The sequence below is a fragment of the Pistacia vera genome, unplaced genomic scaffold (genome assembly GCF_008641045.1).
Source record: "Pistacia vera cultivar Batoury unplaced genomic scaffold, PisVer_v2 Contig846, whole genome shotgun sequence".
Classification (NCBI taxonomy): Eukaryota; Viridiplantae; Streptophyta; class Magnoliopsida; order Sapindales; family Anacardiaceae; genus Pistacia; species Pistacia vera.
This window is the reverse complement of record NW_022196719.1, coordinates 121,688-141,905: the sequence shown is the minus strand read 5'-3', so window position 1 is coordinate 141,905 and position 20,218 is coordinate 121,688. Positions and strand designations below refer to the sequence as shown.

Here is a 20,218-nt window from a genome sequence, read left to right as displayed (position 1 = left end):
AACATTCTACTACCAAAAGACTCATCGGTCTCTCCTCTTCAAAAACCCCAATAGCTTAGACTGAGTTTGCTCTCTGTTTGCCACTAGAATATAAATTTACATAATAAAGTTATATTTTAAAAGTCTGTAGGTAAAAAAAAGTCATTAAACCATTATTTTGTTGATAAAAAATCGTTAGCTTTTAGTTATACTTAAAGGTCTTGTGTTTGATTTATGCAATATATAGTCCCAAACTCCCAATGGGTAATAGTGGTGATGGCTAAGTGCGTTAAATATCACCTAAATAAATCAATTAAACCCTAAACACCAACAATTAATATTTAAAATATTCAAAAATAATAATAATAATTAAATTTTTCTAAAGGTATGGATTATGGAAACACTTTGTATTGCCTTACCTAAAAAAGAATTATAAAAATATGAAAATTCATTTAAATAAGCCTTACATTAATATCTTTCTTACTTTATTATTATTTTGTTGTTTAAGAGCTGAAGAAAGCCTGCTTAGTGGGATCAAAGAGAGGCATGCAATAAAGTCAAAAAAAATGAGGAAAGGACAAAATTTGAGGATTCAGCAAAACCGACAACTGAGTACATGTCGTATCATGAGTATGACAACCACTAAGAAAGACAAATAATAACCAAACCCGACCGGACCAAATTGTCTGCCTCGTTTTGTAATATGGTAAATTAAGATGCGGGGTTAATTTGTTTTTTGTATTTTCGAAAAAAAAAAAAGAGTTAGGTGGTAATAATAAAGTAAGATTTAAAAATTAACAAAAATACTCTCTTAAGTTTATTAATTTATTAAATACCATTATAATAAAAAATATTAAAAATTATAAAAACACTTTCACTCATTCATTAAATACCAGCAATCGACTATCACCTTAGGATAGTGGTCGGAGTAGCTGTATTGGTGCATAACCAACTGGATCTGACCAATCGTGCACCAAGATGATATTTTCTAGCTAGATCTATCGTGGATCTGATCAAAAATGCCAGATCTACGGCTAGATCTGACAATTGAAGGTCAGATTTAGTGGCGTTTGGTTGTCAACGATGGCAAAATATATGGTCGTCGTTGATGGTCAACAACGGTCATACCTTAGTTATCGTTGACGACTAGTTACGATCATATCTTAGTTGTTAATAGCCGATCCAACTGATAGTGCGTCATTATATCAGATTTTGATCACCTATTGATAGCGATGGCTGAAATCTGGTAAATGTGGGTGAGTAGGGGTTTTTTGTCAATTTTTAAACTTTTTTTAGAGTGTTTAGTTAAATTAACAAGCTTAATGAGTTTTAAAAATCAAATAAAATATAATAATATTTTCAGAATAAGGAAATAAATGTATATTTTGAAAATAATAAGAATAGAATAAGTTAAAAATAGCAAACAAACGCACTTGTAAAATTCAATTTTTTGTTTTAAAAGAAAAAAATTATTTAAAATAAAATAAAGGTGTAATGATTATGTCTTAGACTGCGTTTGTTTCAGTTTTGGGAATACTACTTTTAGTATTCCCAAAAAAGTTAAACAGTAAAATACCCAAAAACTCAGATTTTTGGGAATACTACTCCCAATATTATTCAACTTTTTTCAAACCCCTTAAATTTGATAATTTGATTAAATACCCCTAAATATTTTTTTAAATTACAAAAACACCCCAATAATCCACATTTACCAGATTCCGGCCACCACCTTCGGAAAATGGTCGGAATCTGGTAGGATGGCGCACTACCGACTGAATCTGGCCGGTAGTGCGCCGATCTAGCCTTCGGAAAAGGCCAGATCTAAGGCCAAAGATTTGGCCATTGACGGCCAGATCTTTGGCAGTAACAGTCGGTCACGACGGCCAACAAACGGTCATCGTTGATGGTCAACGATGACCGTTTGTTGGCCGTCGTTGAGAGCAAATACGGCCAGATCTGGCGGTTGACGGCCAGATCTGGCCGTAGATCTGCCGGCCAGATCCACCGTGGATCTGGCCGGAAAAGGCCATATCGGCGCATGACCGGCAAGATCCAGCCGGTCATGCGCCCATAAGGTGACTTCGGCCACCTCAGGTGGTGGTGGCCGACTGGGGGTGTTTGAGGGTAGGTTAGGGGTATTTTTGTTAACTTTTAATGTTTTATTATAGGGGGTATTTTGTAAAAAAATAAATATATAGGGTATTTTATTAATTTACAAATCCTACATCGTAATACCCGCCCAATTCAACTTTTTTTTAACTTTTTTCAAAAAACTTTTCCCAAAACCCCCAAATTTTGAACCAAACGGAGCCTTAATAATTTTACCCAGTAGAAAAAAATCTGACTTAATTATATGTCATATTATACACAAGGCATGTGTTTCACGCGCTAGATGCCGGCTGCCGTAGTCTAATAAAAGACCTTTTTGGCATAATAGACATGTTCGGCTTATTATTTCTGCCCATATTTATAATCTTATTCTCTAAATAATGTTTGATACATTATTTCAGAAATATTATTTCTACCCATATTTATAATCTTATTCTCCAAATAATGTTTGGTACATTATTTCAGAAATATTATTATATTCTTTTAATTACTTTTAGACCCTATAAAGTTATTAATTTCATTAAATACCCCTTGAAAAAAGTTTTGAAAATTAACAAAAATACCCCCATGACTCATACTTGCCAGATTCTGGCAACCACTATTGGTGGCAGCCGAAATCTGCCACAACGGTGAATAACCGACTGGAACTGGATGATAATTCACCGATCTTGGCCATCGTTGACCGAAAACGGTAGCCATATCTTTGGCCGTCGTTTTGGCCTTTTTTGGTCGTCGACAGCCATAGTAGGCCATAGATCTGGCCTTTTCCGGTTAGATCCGTGGTGGATCTGGCCGGAAAAGGCCATAACGATGCGTTACGACACAGATCCGACCGATCTGTGTCATAACGCGATTTTCGGCCAGATTCCGACAGTGGTGGCCGGAATCTGGCACTGCACGTGGTGGGGGTATTTTTGTCATTTTATATGTTGGGGTATTTATTAAATTAGCAAACTTAGGGGGTTGTTTTTATAAATTTTTAAATTTTACCTTGTAATACTCCCATATTCAATTATCCAATACTATCTCCAAAATCCTATCCAAAATAATAAACCAAACGCACTTTGTCGTCCCTAAAGTTTGGCTAAAATCAAATTAGTACTGTAGAATTTTTCAAATGTTTTGGTCCTGAGATTTATTAATGACGTGGATCAGAATGTTATCGACAGTAAGGGTAGATAGAATGTTAGAAACTAGCTCTCGCCAAAGACAAGCAACAGCTGCCGCATAATCAATGATGGCAAAGAACAATCAGATGGAACAAAACACCAGCAGCAAACAACCATGAATTAGCAGAATCGAGCACGGTAAGAAACAACAAACACGTCAATGCATGCAAACTACCTTTGGGTTGATCGATTGGTTTGATAGAAACTTTTAAGTATATTACTCAAAAGATTTTGAGTTTAAGTGTCTCCTCGGGTGCTAATAGGAAGCCACAAGATCTCTTACCTGGTTGGTAGTTCTAGGGTCTCGAAAGTCCCCGGTTATAAAAAAATGTAGAAACACACCGTCTTCAAATTCAAATTTCATGGCGCAAACTGGTCACAAATAACTTGATCCTCGACGTGACAACTTGTAATTTATTAGCACAAATAGGTCCCGCCTGCTTAGAGTTGTGAGATTTGATTATAGACCTAATATTACTCGTGGAGAAAGTGAGATTGAGTTATAAACCTAACATTACTCGTGATAAAAATGAGATTGAGTTATAGACCTAGCATTATTAGAACACGATGATGAACTAGAAAGCTTAGTATTCAAACGTCAACATAAGCTTGCTATATCTTGCATGTAGCACATTCCTTTGTAAAGTGCTTATGAGAGTATTTCATTTTCAACGTGGGATTGTGGTATTTTGAAATACAATAAAGTTATATTTACAACTTTTTCATACACATAATATTGTAATAATTTATAATTAGTCAAATAAAATTTATTATAAATTGATTAATTACGAACTGTCACGTCATAATTATAAGAAAAAGTTGTAACCAACCTTATAACACAAAGAAGAAAAGAGTATTACGCGTACAACTTTTTTTCATACAACTCTAGTGCGACATTTACAATTTTTTGTTTTTTTTTGTTTTTTTTGTTTTTTTAAATACCTCTAAAATGGAAAGTACGGATAATACATGGAAGCAACGCAAGCATTGTACTTTTAGGCCTGTCTTGTAGTGAACGAACTGTAAACTCTGTAAGAATGGTGACAAAGGCTTAGTTTTGAAAGTGATTATTGATTAAGAACAAGTTTAATAATCAATTCCATATTTAGAACCTGCCTATATTACTTAACGAACTGGAAAGTCAACACGCACTTCAGAGAAAATGGAACTGAAACCGGGCTTATCAGCTTTTGTCACTGGTGGTGCCTCTGGGATTGGTATGTATTCATCTCAAGTCTTGAAACATCTATTTTGATTGATTACAGTACTGTAGTGATTTGAGTTGTTTAGTGATTGATTTGGAATTCGGGTTTAGAATATTGGGTAATTTTCTTTTAAAATTCAGAAATCCAATGAACCTACGTAGTTGACTCGAGTTTAAAACTGTGGACATGGCAAATTTTGAATCTTTAGTATTTGAACTACGATAATTTTAGTAGTCATTCTCGAATGTAATATTATTAAAAAAAAAATAAAAAAGAAATATAGGCATTTCAATGAATCGTAGAAGGAATATCTGTTTATTAATTTTTTTGTGTCATGAAGAGGTGAAAACTCATTGGAATTTAAATTGTCAAAGCATATTTTGCTTCTTTTGTGAATCTTATAGATGTATGATTGTTCAGTTGTCAGTTTGGTAAAATGTTGCTGTCCGATATGCAGGTAAAGCTCTAAGCTTAGCTCTTGGAGAGAAGGGAATATTTGTAACAATTGTTGATTTTTCTGAAGATAGGGGGAAGGAAGTTGCATCCCTTGTGGAGAAAGAGAATGCTAAGTTCCATTCAAACTTGGGATTTCCACCAGCTATTTTTATAAGATGTGATGTAACCAACACTAGTAAGTTTACTATATATATATATATATATATATAAATTTTTTCTTGAAGCTCGAAATCTCTTCCAATTTTATTGTTCAGTGTTGGCATTTGCTTATCAGGGCATTGAATCATATATACCTCTCTAAATACAAATTCTGCATAATCTTTTACTGTTGCTCACTTTCCTCATTACGCATGCTTGCAATTGATCCAAAATAATGTAGTATTGGCACCCTTCTGATATTTATGTGAATACGTATGCTATGAACAGGAGATATAGCTGCTGCATTTGAGAAGCATGTAGCAACATATGGAGGATTGGATATCTGTATCAACAGTGCTGGCATAGGCAATCCTATTCCTTTCCATAAGGATCAAACTGATGGAACGCGTTCTTGGAGACTCACCATTGATGTGAATCTCAATGCAATTATTGATTGCACTCGCCGAGCGGTATGCTTAAAGTTTAGCAAGCCTTTCATGGTTTACTCTCTTATGCTTGCTCTTAACACCTTGATATTTCCAGAAGTAGTTTGCTAATGAATGTGGTCTCATAGATTTCTGGACTAGCCTTTTCGCACATAAGTATTTATTCTATGGTGTTGTTGGATTTAAACCCAAACTGCATTTGTTCTTAAGCTTCTTTAAATCTTCTATACTTATACCACACAAACTGTGGTATATCATTGCTTCTACTTTTCACCAGTTACCTTATTTAAGTTTTTTTTTTTTTTGTGGAAAATTTGTTTGTAAAGGTTAAGTTTTTGCAATTTATGCTAGATAGGTTGCATTCCCCCTGTCCATCCCAACAGAATAAAGTGCCTGATGAATTGGAGATATTAAGATTACACTCCAGTAGGGGTTTATGTTTTATATTATGTTAATTTGAGGGGAATATGCGGTAACTCTGAGTAATCGTCTGTTGTTTCTGAACAGATTGGAATTATGCAAGCTATGAAAAAGCCTGGAGTGATTATAAATATGGGTTCGTCTTCTGGTCTTTATCCGATGTATATGGACCCTATCTACTCAGGCTCAAAAGGTTTACAGTCTTTTATCACTTTATGCTACCAATTTCATTCTAGCATGCATTTAGTCAAGTTTTGCTTTTCTTTAGGTGTCAACATAGACAAATAAAATCCTAAAGCATGTACTGGCGCATGTAGAGTTTGGTACTTACGAAATTTGTTCTTGCAGGCGGGGTTGTTCTATTTACTAGATCACTTGCTCCCTACAAACGTCAGGGAATTCGTGTCAATGTGCTTTGCCCTGAGGTAACTCTAGTTTTGAAGCATTTTGGGGACATTTTCTAGTATGATGTCTGCCCAATTTTTTGAAATTTCTGGTTGGTAAGATGGTTATATGTTAAATGAACTTGAGTGCCAGGACTGCATTTGGTATTTGGGTTTTGGGATATTCTTTTCTGTAAAATATTGTTTGTTTCTGCAGTCATATCATGTTAAGAAGGCTACAAGAGTGACTTTTGGGTCCACAAATATGTGGCCATCATTTTCTTATCTAGGTGTCATCAAACATGTGTCTCAACCTGTAGTTTTCAGTATCTGCAGAAATAGTATCTTTCTAAAACTGATTACGGAGCCCAACTCTTAGTTTGAGTATATAATTTTATGATGTGTAGTGCTTGTATTTGCTATTATGAGTTCTCAGTCATCTAGTTATTTTACTTATATGCAACATAAACTATCCACTGCTATTTTTGGGCGAGTTTATGGCTTTTCATGTGGTTTTACTATGACTTTTGATGCAGTTTGTTGAAACTGACATGGGCTCAAAAGTGGATCCTAAATTTATTGGTTGGATGGGGGGCTTTGTGCCCATGAAAATGGTGGTGAAAGGTATTCTGCATATAAATTTCAATCGAAACAGTTCTGATTATAATTTTTTATATTCTTTGTTTCTTTAAAACAAGTAGGTGGAAGCTTTATTTAAGAAAGTTGGTGTTGTTTAATATTTATCAAGCATAGAAACATAGCTTCAAATTGGGCAACTTGCCGCTTGATTGCATCAATCTGCTGAACATACTCATCAAAGTAACCACCTTTTTACTTCAACTACTCCACAAAAACCCTTTACCCAGAATCTACATCTGCAAAGCCTTTCTACTCTCCTGCTACTCTTAGATTCATCTTCTCCAAAACTTCAAGCTAAAATTACTACACATATCAGCTTTTGGATGCAGTGAAGGTGGTAGGAGTTGGGGGGAAGAGATGAAGTGTGAATAAACTTTAGCATACTGTGTCAAGTGTTTTGTAGGATGTCAACTCTATCTATTAAAAAGTTTAAACTTGGACAGAATTTTCCATTTGCTTTCTATAAGTTTTTTGGATTGGTATCAGATTGATTTTTAAGGTTCTTTGCTACCTTATTATATTGATGCTACTACTAGAAGGTGCTTGATGTCAGAGGACTTTTAGTTGTAAAAATTGACTCAAGATAGGAGATCATCGAGCAATTAGTCTTCTATTTTTTTCCCATTCCTTTTTGCAGCTAAATATATTCTTTTATAATTTTAGGTGCTTTTGAGCTTATTAGCGATGAGAGTAAAGCTGGTTCATGCCTATGGATTACAAATCGCAGAGGCTTGGAGTATTGGCCCACCCCAACTGAAGAAGCAAAATACTTGGTGCGTTCTTCAAGTTCTAGGAAGAGGTCTTCAGTCAGCACCCCTTTGAATCTTAACATCCAACTTCCGCAGAGTTTTGAGAAAATGTGAGTATAAGTTTGTCAATTTTGCTTTTCTATTTAGTGGTTGGTGATGGAAATTTTAGTAGAATTTCAAGCAATCCATTCAACTTGTCATTTGGTTTGATAACATGAATTTACAAAGTGACTGAATCTGGCATTGGTACAATAATCTATTATTTGAAGCTAACATGTTAGAATTTTCTGTGCTGACTGTTGTTTATTAGGCTGCCCTTTCTGACATGAGTTGAATGTGAAGCTTTACCTTCATCAAAATGGCCACCATAGTCTTTCCTTTTATAAAAGTTAGCTCACTACAGTTGTCTTCTCTTCACATTGAAAACTCTTAAAAGTTCTCCTTAGGATATTCATTTTCATCTCAAGCCATATTATCTCCAATAATCTTTAAATTCATCATAATTTGGTTTTCTCTTCTAGTATACTCTGGGGTTCTTTCCATTGTCTTACTTACATTCTGAAAGCTCTGGTACATTTTCAATGGCTAAGTTCTTTGTGAAATAAATAAGGAGAGTCAGATTAGTAAGAGAGGTGACTATTTGAGATATAAGAAATAGTAAAAAAGACGCTGATTGTTAAATTCTACAAAGTTTTAGTGCAGTACATATGGTGAGTAAGAAAGTGCTTCGGTGGGTTGAGTAGTGAATGGCACAAATAATATGAAAGCCCAATTGTTTACAGCTCTTGCAGTTGTGACAATCTCTTAATGTTCTTGATATGGTGTAGTAGTGGTCATGCAAATGTACAGATATAACTTACTTTTGCACACGCCTCATGCTTCATTATATTATCTGTTTGGAATTTCCAAATTTTTTGTTTTACCATATATTTGTTGCACAGAAGCAACCATTCATTTAAAGTTGTTTACCTTTCTTGGAGCTTATTGGAGGGAAAGTAACATGCGTATTAGTACTTGACAGTTGCTGAAAACTTCATTTTGATCATGCTTTCCAGAGTTGTTCACACCTTGACTCATGATTTTCGAAATGCAACCGGCAAAGTCCGCTCTCCATTGAGATTACCCATTAAACCAAATCATGTTCTCCTGAAAATCGTTTATGCTGGAGTAAATGCTAGTGATGTAAGTCTGACTCCTGAAAATAATTATTGTGTTACTTTTTCTTTTATTTGTTGGACATAAGATCTCTCGTTTCATTTCTCTTTCCTTCTCAATTAAGTGGATATCTCTGATCTGTAAAGTTCCTGAACAGGTTAATTTCAGCTCAGGTCGTTATTTCTCTGGCAACACCAATACTGTTGGTTCTCGTCTTCCATTTGATGCTGGCTTTGAGGTGCATAAAGATTATATTTTGAATGTCATGGTGTAATGATGCAACTTAATTTGTAGATATGCTATGGTTGATCATGTTTTTTATAGACATAACCCTTGTAAACCTAGTGCTACTCATGGTTAACTTACAGGCAGTGGGAATAATTGCAGCAGTAGGGGACTGTGTCTCTGACCTGAAAGTTGGCACTCCGGCTGCCATCATGGTTTTTGGCAGTTATGCTGAATATTCCACGGTACACTATTGTTGTAAATTTCTTTCAAGTTTCCACATGTTAATTAATTGTAAAATTGCTTCAGTTATTTCAGCTATAAAGTTCATCGATTGTGGATTCTATCCCATGAATTAGGTTCATTCCAAACACATCCTTCCTGTGGCCAGACCAGATCCAGAAGTTGTTGCCATGCTTACTTCAGGACTAACAGCATCAATTGCTCTAGAAAAGGTATGTTCCATATACTTTCCAATTCTGAGTGCTGATTTTTCTACATGCATGCGCACACACACAAACACAAATGTTCTAAGCTGGTTCTTTTGTCATCACATCCGTGAATATTTATACTCGTTCATTTCTTTTTTTTTCAGCTTTTATTCTCTATATTCCTTCTTTTGGTATTCTTTATCATGTTTGATATATGTAATATAGCCTTCATTAAGTAATACATTTCACTTCTGACAATTCCTTTTGGAACTTTTAGGCTGGGCGGATGGAATCTGGGCAAAAAGTTTTTGTTACAGCTGCTGCCGGAGGGACTGGGCAATTTGCTGTCCAGGTTTACTTTCAGAATAATTATCCTCTCATACATGTTTTACTCTGTTTCAGTACAAATATGAAATTTTCTTCAGCTATTGCAATAGTTTGTGCCCATCCTTATTCTAGACTAGTTAGGTAATTCATTTATTTTCTTTATTTAATAAAGTGCAATAATCATGTGTTAAATCATGTGTTATGTGATGAATAATTTTTTTATATTCTCATTATGTGGGTATTATTATTATTATTATTTTTTTTATCTTTGACAGTCTAATTCTTGGAGCTGATATACTTTCTCTGGTCCTTTTGATGTAGCTCTTGTGCAACACTTTATTGATCTTGAAAATGCTACCATTGTTTCTTAGTAGGCATGGTATATATCCCTGGGCTACTAAATTTGAGGATTTCTAGTAATTTAGGTGAGAGAAAAAAAGATTACCATGCTGGAGAATGGAGGTTGGAGTTGTAGCCTAGGAAAAATTTACTTCTTGATGTAAATTGCAGAAGGTCACTTGTACTTAAAAACACATGAGGTTCTAATGCATGGACAAATTTATGATCATACTGACATTATCTATGTCATTGTTGAAGACATAGCATATTTCTATTGACCAGCTTATCCATCAGTTCATCTTATATTTGACTTCGTATTGCTGTAAAGGTATTTTTTTTTTTTTTTTTTTTGGGTCACAGTCAAAATTGATTTCTGTACACTCAAGTCAATGTTTTTGCATTTATTTTCATGGCTGACCAAGCGTACTAGTAACGAATTGCTACATTTGCAGCTTGCGAAATTAGCAGGAAATACAGTGGTGGCAACATGTGGAGGAGAGACAAAGGCGCAGCTTTTGAAAGACCTAGGAGTTGATCGTGTCATAAATTATAAAGTTGAAGATATCAAATCTGTACGTCTGTAATTTTTGTTTCAGTTTTCTATCTTCTTACTGTTTTCTGTTATTGGGAGGAATTAGTGCGCTGAGATAACGTTTTCATTTTTGATGCAGTGAGTTAGTTGATTCAACAGTGGGATCAATTAGGCACTTTTATTTATGATTTTTTTTTTCTTTTTCCATAGGCTTCTAGAAATGTTTTTTCAGCATTAACTTACATGTGTGCATGTGCAAATATGTACATTCATTGGCCTTTAATATCATTACAAAGTCAAATATCTTAAAATCACATGCAAGATTTCAGCTTAGCCATTACAGGATTTTAGAATTTTCTCTCCACTGATTTTTTGTTTTCCTGCTGTTGTGGACACCTGGTCCACTGCTGTCTCTCTTCTTCTTCGATAATAACATGCGTTTTGTTTCCTATAATTTCTTTTTGTAGTAGAACAAACCTGTTTGAAACTTTCAAATAATGTTAGTAGGAACTTAAGGATTCGCTTGTTTGTATGTCAAATTATCTTGCCCATCGAAGCATGTCCTAGGATTTGATCCCATATATGAGCATGGTCTTAGATACCAGAATATGTCTTTTCACACTTTTGAATCTTATTTATTCCAATAAACAATGTGATGATTTGTTCCTGCTTTTTTTTTTTTTTTTTAATTATTATTTTAAATGCTTCAAATCTTATGTTCTTATGTAGAGATTGCTTATGATTTATGACTTGATTCGGCCAGGTTCTAAAGAAGGAGTTTCCCAAAGGTTTTGACATCATTTATGAATCTGTTGGGGGTGACATGTTTAATTTGTGCTTGAATGCTTTGGCAGTCTATGGACGACTCATTGTGATTGGAATGATTTCCCAGGTTGTTTTCTCTGAAATGCATCTCATCAAAATGGTGTCATACTGAAGTTTATAGTTCCTATTTTTTTATTTGCTATTTACTTGTTTTCTGTAGTGTTTCACAACTTCTCATCATTCTTTGCCTGCATTATTATTGTTTTATCCATCACTGTAGCATTCCATTTGTATACAAAAATTGATACATCATTAATAAAATAAAAATTCAAAGGTTTCCTGAAAGTTGATAGACAATTTCATTTCAATTTAAAGTTTTTGCTCTTTCCAATTTTGATTTTTGGATTTGATCATCAGTTCAAAACCACTTTGGCAAGATTGTAGGAGTTAATGATAGAGTTAGTTGTTGGCTGCCATTGATAAATTGAATGTTGGATCAGAGGCATGTAAGCCTGGGAAGGAGATGCACTGAACTTCAGAAGATATCAACTGGGTCTTTACTAACTTCTTAAGAGTCAGAGTTGAAAATACATAGCTGTGTTTGAAGTTTTATCATGTTAATTTATTCATTTACTAGTTTGCTTATGTATCCAATTGAATTGTTGCCTTTTGACGGACTTTATCCGGTGGTTTCTTAAGATTTTTGATTGCATACTACTCCACCACATATTTTGTAAATGGTCTCCACTTTGGAAGAGTAGAAATGTCATGTCTTCCATGGATTTACCTTATAAATTGTGATTTAAGTTAAAAAATACTTTATAATTCATTGGAATCCATATCTGTTTTTATTCTAAATCTATATCTAGTAACATAAGCATTCTCTTCTTAAGTTTCTTTGATTTAATTTTTATTTTTATATGTGAAGCTGTTCTTGGATTTGTTTATTCTTTTTGGTCTACGGCCTATAAATGTTTCATTTTTGTTTCAGTATCAAGGAGAAAAAGGATGGAAGCCATCAAATTATACTGGACTATGTGAAAAGATTTTAGCAAAAAGCCAAACTGTGGTATGTAGCTGCTAAATGATGAAATTATGCTGCCACTGCTCCTTTCTCATTGGATATATTTTCTTTCAGATGCATTGTCGCATTTTAACTTCTGAAATTGACGGGATGTTTATAGATCATATCTAGTGAAATTTTGCATGCTAGATCGATATTAAAGATTTTACGACAATAAATGTCTCGAATGCTCGTCTTTACTTCTTAGTAATTTAAATATTATGGTTAAGTCATTTCCTAACATCTAAAACTTTTACCAAGAGGTCTTTTGTTTTAAGCTTACTATTCCATAGACTAAATAAGTTATAACCACAAAAAGGGAAAAAGAAAGCTGGCCTTTGTCTAGATCCTCCATGTATTTATCCACATAACAAGTCCATTAGGTGATTTTGGTGGCACATATGAGAGTTTCTTCAGTAGAAATAATATGGTTGGGCCATTTCTGAGTAGCTTTGAGTCTCAAATTTTAGTTGTTAAGTTATGGACTTCCAGATCCTCTTTTGTTTTTTATTTTTCTCGATGCTTATCAACCAAATGGACCACTAGTAGAATATCTTGTGAGGATTTATAAGAACATTGGATTTCTTTGTATGGTTGTTTTAAAGTTGCTGATGTTTTTCAGGCTGGATTTTTCTTGGTACAATATGCTCACCTGTGGCAACAGCATCTGGACAGACTCATCAATCTTTACTCTACAGGAAAGCTTAAGGTAATCCTCATTGGCTTGCGGTTATGGACTGTGTATAGTAATGTCTAAGATGATATCGACATCAGTTCTTTTATTGTGATTTAAAATATGTTTCCCCTTTATTTTTGATGTAAAATCACTTTTTTTTTTTCTCTTCTCACATATACTTAATAATAAATAAATAAAAGAATTCTTATGTTTTGTTAAAATCTGATGCATATATTTTTTAAAATTTACTGAAATGTCAACTGAGAATCCATCTGCCATTGGGATCACATGAAAAATTGTATGACTAGAAATATAATAACTTGTAATTTTTTATTTTTTTTTTAGAATTTTTTATTTTAGTACCGTGGAAGACTAACCTGTCGATAGTTCTGATTGGGCAACATGAACCAATCTGACAGATTATAAGACATATTTTTGGTGTTGCATGTACATGCTACTATTATTTCTAGAACGATGGTCAGCTTTTACATTATTTTGCATAAGTAAACAATTGTTCAACTCAAACATACCAATCATGCATCTCGTATTCTCTAATTAATTTTTATTCATTAATGCTATCATCTTGAAGATTAATAATATTTGTATTTATCATATTGCAGTAGCATAAATGTTATATATGTTAGATGTAAATGGCTTGTGTTTTATGGACCTATTTTCAAGCTGTCCTCTTTGCAGTAGTCACTGCCAGTGTTAGATTTCCATTAAAGAGTATTATGGTCGAAAGAAGAGGTCTGAGTGTCTCAGTTGTTTATGTATAATTGTTACAGGTTTCTGTAGACCCAAAAAGGTTTATAGGTCTTGATTCTGTAGCAGATGCAGTTGAATATCTTCATTCTGGTAAAAGTGTCGGCAAGGTATGTACTGTACTTATTTCTATGTCTACCTTCTGTTTATTAAAAGCGTCGACAATCTTCTGTTGCTAATTTATGTGCTTGTTACTTTAATGAAAATTTTGCAGGTGGTTGTTTGTGTAGATCCAACTTTCAGTCAACAAATGGCAAAGTTATGAGTAATTAACTTTTGTTTGAATCATCCTTCTACAAGCAATTCTTAATACAAAACAATAAGTTTAGACAAAGAAAGGAAGATTCAGATCAGGCTTTTACTGTATGCATATCCTTATCTGTCTTATAGTTGGTCAAATCAAGTAAGCCACTAAATAAACAAGTGTGTTTGTATCTTGCAAGAATAAAATTTTGAAACAATAAGTTAAACGAAAACATTGGATGTACAAACTTTGAGGCTTGAGCTATTAACTGATGCCACAGTATTTGTTGAATTTTATCTTATACCCATTATTACTTGAATTCTATGGAAATATACTCTCTTGAAATTTCATGCATTCGTCCCATGATTGATTTTTCATATGTATAATCACGATGGGAAAGACGCCTCTTTAGTCTTTACGACTAACATTCGATTTAAGATTCTAGACCATTGTTTTAAAATCCAGACCGACCCAACCGGTTGAACCGGGACCCAAGGCTTTCATTGAGTCGGATTACCTATTTCACTGTTCACCGAAAATCCTAGAAATTGAGATAATGATTGACGAACAATTGAAGGCCGAGATGTTGGAGCTTTTGAAGAGAGAATGCAGGTAAGTGCCATAGTGGCGATTGAGTTGATTTTCAGTAAGTGAATCGATTGAAAATCGAAAAAAGCAAGTGGTGGCAATAGTCGGCTTTTGCCGACGATTGGCAAGGCTAATGGGGGTGCGGTTAGGTGGGTTTTAGTCAGTAGGCAAAGGGGAGTATTTTCGAGGTGATGGGACAGGTTGTCGACGCTAACGTTAGTGAAATCTAGCCTAAATTGTCGATACTGGCATTGATGAGATCTCGATTTTGGCCAGATCTTGGGTAAATTTTCTAGAAAATGGGCTCAAGGAATGATTGGAATTGCATTTTGGGTGTCGTTGCAACCAACCAATCGACCATCGATTTGTATTTGGGTTGTGTTTGCTAACTTTTAAATCTATAAATACTTGTCGTAATTTTTAAGGGTGTATTTGCTGAATTTTAAAATTTGTCACCCAATTTGACCGACCAATCAACCCATGACCGGGCAACTTTGTCGTTTTCACCCTAGGTTGGTTATTAAAACATTGTTCTAGACATTCAACAAGACTAAATATTTCGTTGCCAAAGAGGACATCTTCTTGATTCGATTTTTCACTAGCAAATTTCAGTATCTACAAGACATCAGAAGATATCCTCCATTTTACAGAATACACTAATCTCATTGCTCGTCTATGTTCCACACTGCCATGCTTGACTTACGGTCAACTTGTTTTTCTTTAGTAATCCCAACTGTTTCGATAAACTAATAAGTTACGATGGTTTAAAGCTCAAGTCAATTTAATAACTTTTGACACTAACATAAGACTCCAGAGCATGTTGCGGAGATAAAATTTCTACTATGGCTTCTATGCTGCCAAATCTGACATTTTCACAGATTACTTTCTACCTGCCACAAGCAAAACCATATAGACATGAGAACCTGAGAGCAAATTTTAATTCATCTCTATAAGCTATAAGCTGTCAGAAATTATAATGACTTAAAGGAAAGGCATGCCTCATATTTACTACTTCTACAGATATTAAGGGGGTGTGAAAAGCAAATTACTTGCTCTAGTTCGTTTGCCACTCCTGCCTTTGTTAGTGCCATCCAGATCCTCCTCCTCGTCTTTGTTGTCTTCTGATTCATACTGACCAATTATTAATATGTGCCATAGATATGATTAATATATGAATGAATGTCAACTCGTCCATGTCAGCTGGCAGAAAATGGATACTACTGGCCTTATGATTTTCATAGATAGACACAGTGATTGGAAACCCGACCTGACCTGGCCGGTTGAACTGGTTCAACTGTGACCGGGCCTTTATCGGGTCAGGTTATAAAATTCTCTATTCATTCAAAACCCTAGAAATTAGGACATCAATCCATGAACAATTGAAGACTGGAATGTTAGAACTTTTGAAGAGAAATGGCCAGTGAGTAGAATTGCGGCAACGACGTCGATTTTTGGTGAGTGAATCGACTAGAAATCGCAAAACAATGTTGTCGGAAATCGCAAAACCAAGCCTGCTGTTGTCGGTGACTGGGGAGGCGAATATAAGAGGGGTGAGATGAGTTTTGGTTAGGAGGCTGAGACGAGTGTTTTCGTGGTGATGCAGAGTGTTGTTGTCATCAGAAATATGCCCTATTTGCTGATGCTGATGGTGGTGTTAGGTGTGCTTTTGCAAGATTTCAAACCTATGGGACTTACATGAATTGCTAGGGGTGGTTTTGTTAGATTTAAACCGCTGGTCAAACCGCTCAACCCGTGACCTGATGGCCTGGCTGGATAGGCCACCGGGTCACTGCAATGGTCGGGTTTCTAATCACTGGACAGACATGCTTTCATAATCTACCAAAAATGATAATAATTTATAGAGATTTAGAAGGGAGTGAAAAGCAGTTACTTGATCTGGTTCGTTTGCCACTTCTGGCCTTGTGAGTGTCATCCGAATCCTCATTGCTTTTGTCTTTGTTGTCTTCTGATTCATATTGATAAAATTAGTTACATGGTTGATTTGTTAAACTTGAATGAACTTAGAATAGTCCATTTAAGCTGGCAAAAATAGTAGTAACTAATAAACAAGCATGCTTTGAAATCTACTAAAGAGGAAAACAACTTGTAGAGATTTAGAAGGGAGTGAAAAACAGATACTTGATCTGGTTTGTTTGTCACTCCTGCCCAAGTGAGTGTCAACTGAATCCTCGTTGTTATCATCACGGTCTTCTGACTCGTACGCCCTGACAATGTACACCTAAGGAGAATAGACAATGCAATTAAGATATGGTAATGTACTTTAAATAAAAGGGTATGGCAATGACGCAATATGAGCATACGGAGAATTCACTTTGAGGCCAAAATATGCAATAAGCACTAAAAAAAAGGGAAAATCCCTTTAAACTGAAGCATGAATAGTGTGAGCACATACACAGAAAATCCATATATTTTCAGTGAAATAAATCCGGGAGAAGTAAAGAGAACCATGAGCACGTTCGGTGGGTAAATAGAACATCAACAGTAACTTTGTTTGAAGGTAGACCTACTTGTACAAATTATAATAATGTGAGTTTTTGTTGTGAGCTTTAAAAAATAAATTCATAGGATACTAAACATTCTGTACATTTCAAAAACATTTTAGAGTCCTGATGTATAACAAATGCAGTTTCCTATTCAAATTAAGCAGATATAGTTTATTTCTTAAGTACCTCAAATGTTGTAGGCGTGACAAGATGGAACACCACCGCATCCCCATCTACTAGTCCATGATCAATAGAAAATCCTCGCCATCCACCACTTAGACCAGCTTTCTCAGCAAGGTATTTTGTTTGAGATTCATTTCCTTCCTCATCCACCAAAGTGATCATTTCATCATAATGGGGGAGATGTTTCTTGCAGAAGTGGTTGGGCAGACCCTGTCAAACAAGTACAGATTTTTTAAGACGGATACAATAGTTCTGCTGCTATCACGAACTACAAATGTTATTAACTTTTATCTTTAAGTGCAAGACAAGAAATTGCCAAACTTGTATAGAGATTGTGATTATGGCTATTCTTTCAGACGATATTAACGACCAAAAGCAAAAGAAACAGCACATTCTGAAGTACCATCAAGTAGTTAAAACATCCTAAAAGACATAATACCCGAAAGGTGTTGCTATATCAAGTATGCATTTTGGTTGTTACATTACCAGCCAAAAGCCCCCAGTCACATGTGACTGTAGCATAGGCTTGATAAAACTTGGGAATTGAGAATCTAAGTTTGATTGAATCTTTTCAGCTCTTTCAATAGCATAGACTCTCTCTTCATGCGAAGCATAAACGCGATTAAGTATATCTCTCCGTTGGTAGCTCCTGCAATAGTAAACCTCATAAGTAGCATTAGATTCATCAAAGTATCAAAATGTGAGAGTTGTTCCAAGCACCAGAAATGTTCAAAATGGAAAATTATCAAGTCACGATTATCTACCTTCTTCCGATGGTCATTAAAGGTCCAAGAAGATCCTGCCAGTAATTAATAAATTAAGTAAACCCAAGAAAAACCACTTTAATCAGATGAATGTTTTATACTAAGTTGTCTACAACTGAAACTTGAGTTCAAACAGTGACAAATAATTAATCATAAATCATACAAAGGTTGAAATCTAACTATTATAACATGCCCTCCACATTCCATTTGAAACAATTTCTCCCCATAAAAACCCCATCATAAAATAGAATAAAGCCCCAAGGGTTCAAAATCCCGCGGAGCCATGTACTTTGCATATTAAATCCCCACAAGTTATCAACGATTATGAGATAATTCGGACATTAATTTTAACAAGTTATAATGTAAAGCCACAAGTTTTGAATTTCAAAGTCGATGCTTATGTAAAGTCTTCAAAACTTACTGGTCAGGGTGTTCTGGGTGTAAGAAAAATAAATAAAATGAAACAGAATGCTCACTTCTTTGTAGTTTGGAGCCGGCTTGTCAGCACAACGACTTGACCTTCTCACTGGCTCCAACGACTTCGGGGACTTAAGAACCCGCCTCTTAGCCTTTACATAACATAGCAAAACAACCCATTAGATTAAAAGCCTGCAAAATCTGAAAGAAAAGAGAAAGAGAAACAAGTAGACTGGACTAACAGGAGATTTTTTGGGAGTGGGGGTTTTAAGAGCCTGAGCGAGCTTGGTGAGATTCAGTTCTTCCAATTTTTTCTTGTTCTCTTCTAGCCTTTGGCGACGACATTCTTCATAAGTCAACTTGGATTCCACCATTTTCTTATTAGGGTTTGGGTGAAGAACCAGAACAAGAAGAAGAGGCAAAAGAGGAAAAGAATGAATTATTAGTGTTGGGTTTTGTGCAGGAGAGTGGTGCTGTCAGCCGTAAGTGGGCGCCAACCTAAAAAGAGCCGTTCTGTTTGAATTCAAATAACAGTATGTTTTTAGACTTTAACGAATGGTAAGGGTGAAAATGTGATTATAGAATCTTGACTTTTATTCCCATTTTTGCTTTTTGTTTACTATATTTTACGTTAATTGCCATACACAGTTTTATTTATATTAGGCTTCAGCAATTATAAATTGTTAATTCTGGAGGCTACACAATAACAATTATATGTCCAATGTGTGATATAGTATATACGAATATCCTGAAATATTTAACGTACAGATTAAAGGTGAGTATCGAATTGCTAGTTTTTTATTTTAGTGTTTGTGAAAAATTAGCACAAACTTACCTATCGGTGGGTAATATGATGGTAAGAGGCGCAATTGGTTTCAGCTTTTGTTAGAGATTCAGGGTTCGAATCCCCATCAACGCACCCGTGTGATGTGTAGTGGGCTGTGGTGGTAGGTTCCTATAGGCCCCCTAAGGACTAGGTAGGTTCGACTTGGTGGGTTCGGCTTGTAAGTGGACCTGTAGTGGGCCTTGGATACCTCGGTTAAAAAAAAAAAAAAAAATTTCACAAACCATTTACCTTTTATCCACATGTTACAAAATTTAGGAAGTTCTAATTTTGTGTAGCAGGGGACAAATTGGAATTGAGTAATCTTACACCAACAACATTTTCTTTCACAACTCTGACGTGACAATTCAAAATTAATTAGTGGGACTCATGTGAGATTCGTTGCAAACTGACCAATTGCAAGCTGCCAAGTCAGGACTATAAGAAAAAATTTGTGACAGAAGATTGTTGGTATAGTATTATTCATTGGAATTTTGAGGATGATCTTGTTAGTTTTAGAAATCCGAAGGGTGATACTATCGTTAATCCATAAATAGGGGTAAAAATGTCATCATAATTCTTTCTCTGAGATGGATGAGAGTCAAAAGATCAGAATCGACATGGGTGAAGAATTTGTACATAAACCCATCTATTTTCTAACGTTCGGGATCAACTTCTTCCATCTAATTGATCGAGATACAACTTACCATTTTGAGATGGGTTA

General features: G+C 35.0%; 2 protein-coding genes across 5 annotated transcripts; one reads left to right on the top strand and one right to left on the bottom strand.

The window, feature by feature from the left end:
• Window positions 1-4,214: 4,214 nt before the first annotated feature.
• LOC116118504 (probable quinone oxidoreductase) lies at window positions 4,215-14,534 on the top strand. Its single transcript, XM_031404487.1, has 18 exons — window positions 4,215-4,474; window positions 4,920-5,093; window positions 5,345-5,526; window positions 6,010-6,115; window positions 6,271-6,347; window positions 6,842-6,929; window positions 7,608-7,803; window positions 8,749-8,875; window positions 9,006-9,086; window positions 9,217-9,318; window positions 9,433-9,528; window positions 9,782-9,856; window positions 10,623-10,742; window positions 11,466-11,594; window positions 12,459-12,536; window positions 13,153-13,239; window positions 13,995-14,081; window positions 14,186-14,534. Exons 1-18 carry the CDS (start codon window positions 4,420-4,422, stop codon window positions 14,234-14,236), a joined length of 1,911 nt encoding a protein of 636 aa, XP_031260347.1. The 5' UTR covers window positions 4,215-4,419; the 3' UTR covers window positions 14,237-14,534.
• An 826-nt stretch (window positions 14,535-15,360) lies between these two features.
• On the bottom strand, window positions 15,361-19,123 carry LOC116118507 (B3 domain-containing protein At3g19184-like). Of its 4 annotated transcripts, none has more exons than XM_031404489.1 (9): window positions 18,914-19,123; window positions 18,731-18,823; window positions 18,255-18,289; window positions 17,977-18,139; window positions 17,494-17,700; window positions 16,943-17,042; window positions 16,695-16,769; window positions 15,853-15,924; window positions 15,361-15,693 (listed from the first exon to the last, which is right to left on the bottom strand). In XM_031404489.1, exons 1-9 carry the CDS (start codon window positions 19,043-19,045, stop codon window positions 15,683-15,685), a joined length of 888 nt encoding a protein of 295 aa, XP_031260349.1. In that variant the 5' UTR covers window positions 19,046-19,123; the 3' UTR covers window positions 15,361-15,682. The 4 variants fall into 4 exon arrangements, with proteins under 4 accessions (XP_031260349.1, XP_031260351.1, XP_031260350.1 ...); XM_031404491.1 differs by having other exon boundaries at window positions 15,853-15,921; XM_031404490.1 differs by having other exon boundaries at window positions 16,695-16,766.
• Between the last annotated feature and the right edge of the window lie 1,095 nt (window positions 19,124-20,218).

Coding starts and splice junctions, on each gene's coding strand:
- LOC116118504 (XM_031404487.1), top strand. CDS start 4,420: ATGGAACTGAAACCGGGCTTATCAGCTTTTGTCACTGGTGGTGCCTCT. Junction 5,094..5,344: donor ATGTGATGTAACCAACACTA/GTAAGTTTACTA, acceptor TGCTATGAACAG/GAGATATAGCTGCTGCATTT. Junction 9,857..10,622: donor CTGGGCAATTTGCTGTCCAG/GTTTACTTTCAG, acceptor CTACATTTGCAG/CTTGCGAAATTAGCAGGAAA.
- LOC116118507 (XM_031404489.1), bottom strand. CDS start 19,045: ATGGTGGAATCCAAGTTGACTTATGAAGAATGTCGTCGCCAAAGGCTA. Junction 18,824..18,913: donor CCACTCCCAAAAAATCTCCT/GTTAGTCCAGTC, acceptor TGTTATGTAAAG/GCTAAGAGGCGGGTTCTTAA. Junction 17,701..17,976: donor TGACTGGGGGCTTTTGGCTG/GTAATGTAACAA, acceptor CTTGTTTGACAG/GGTCTGCCCAACCACTTCTG.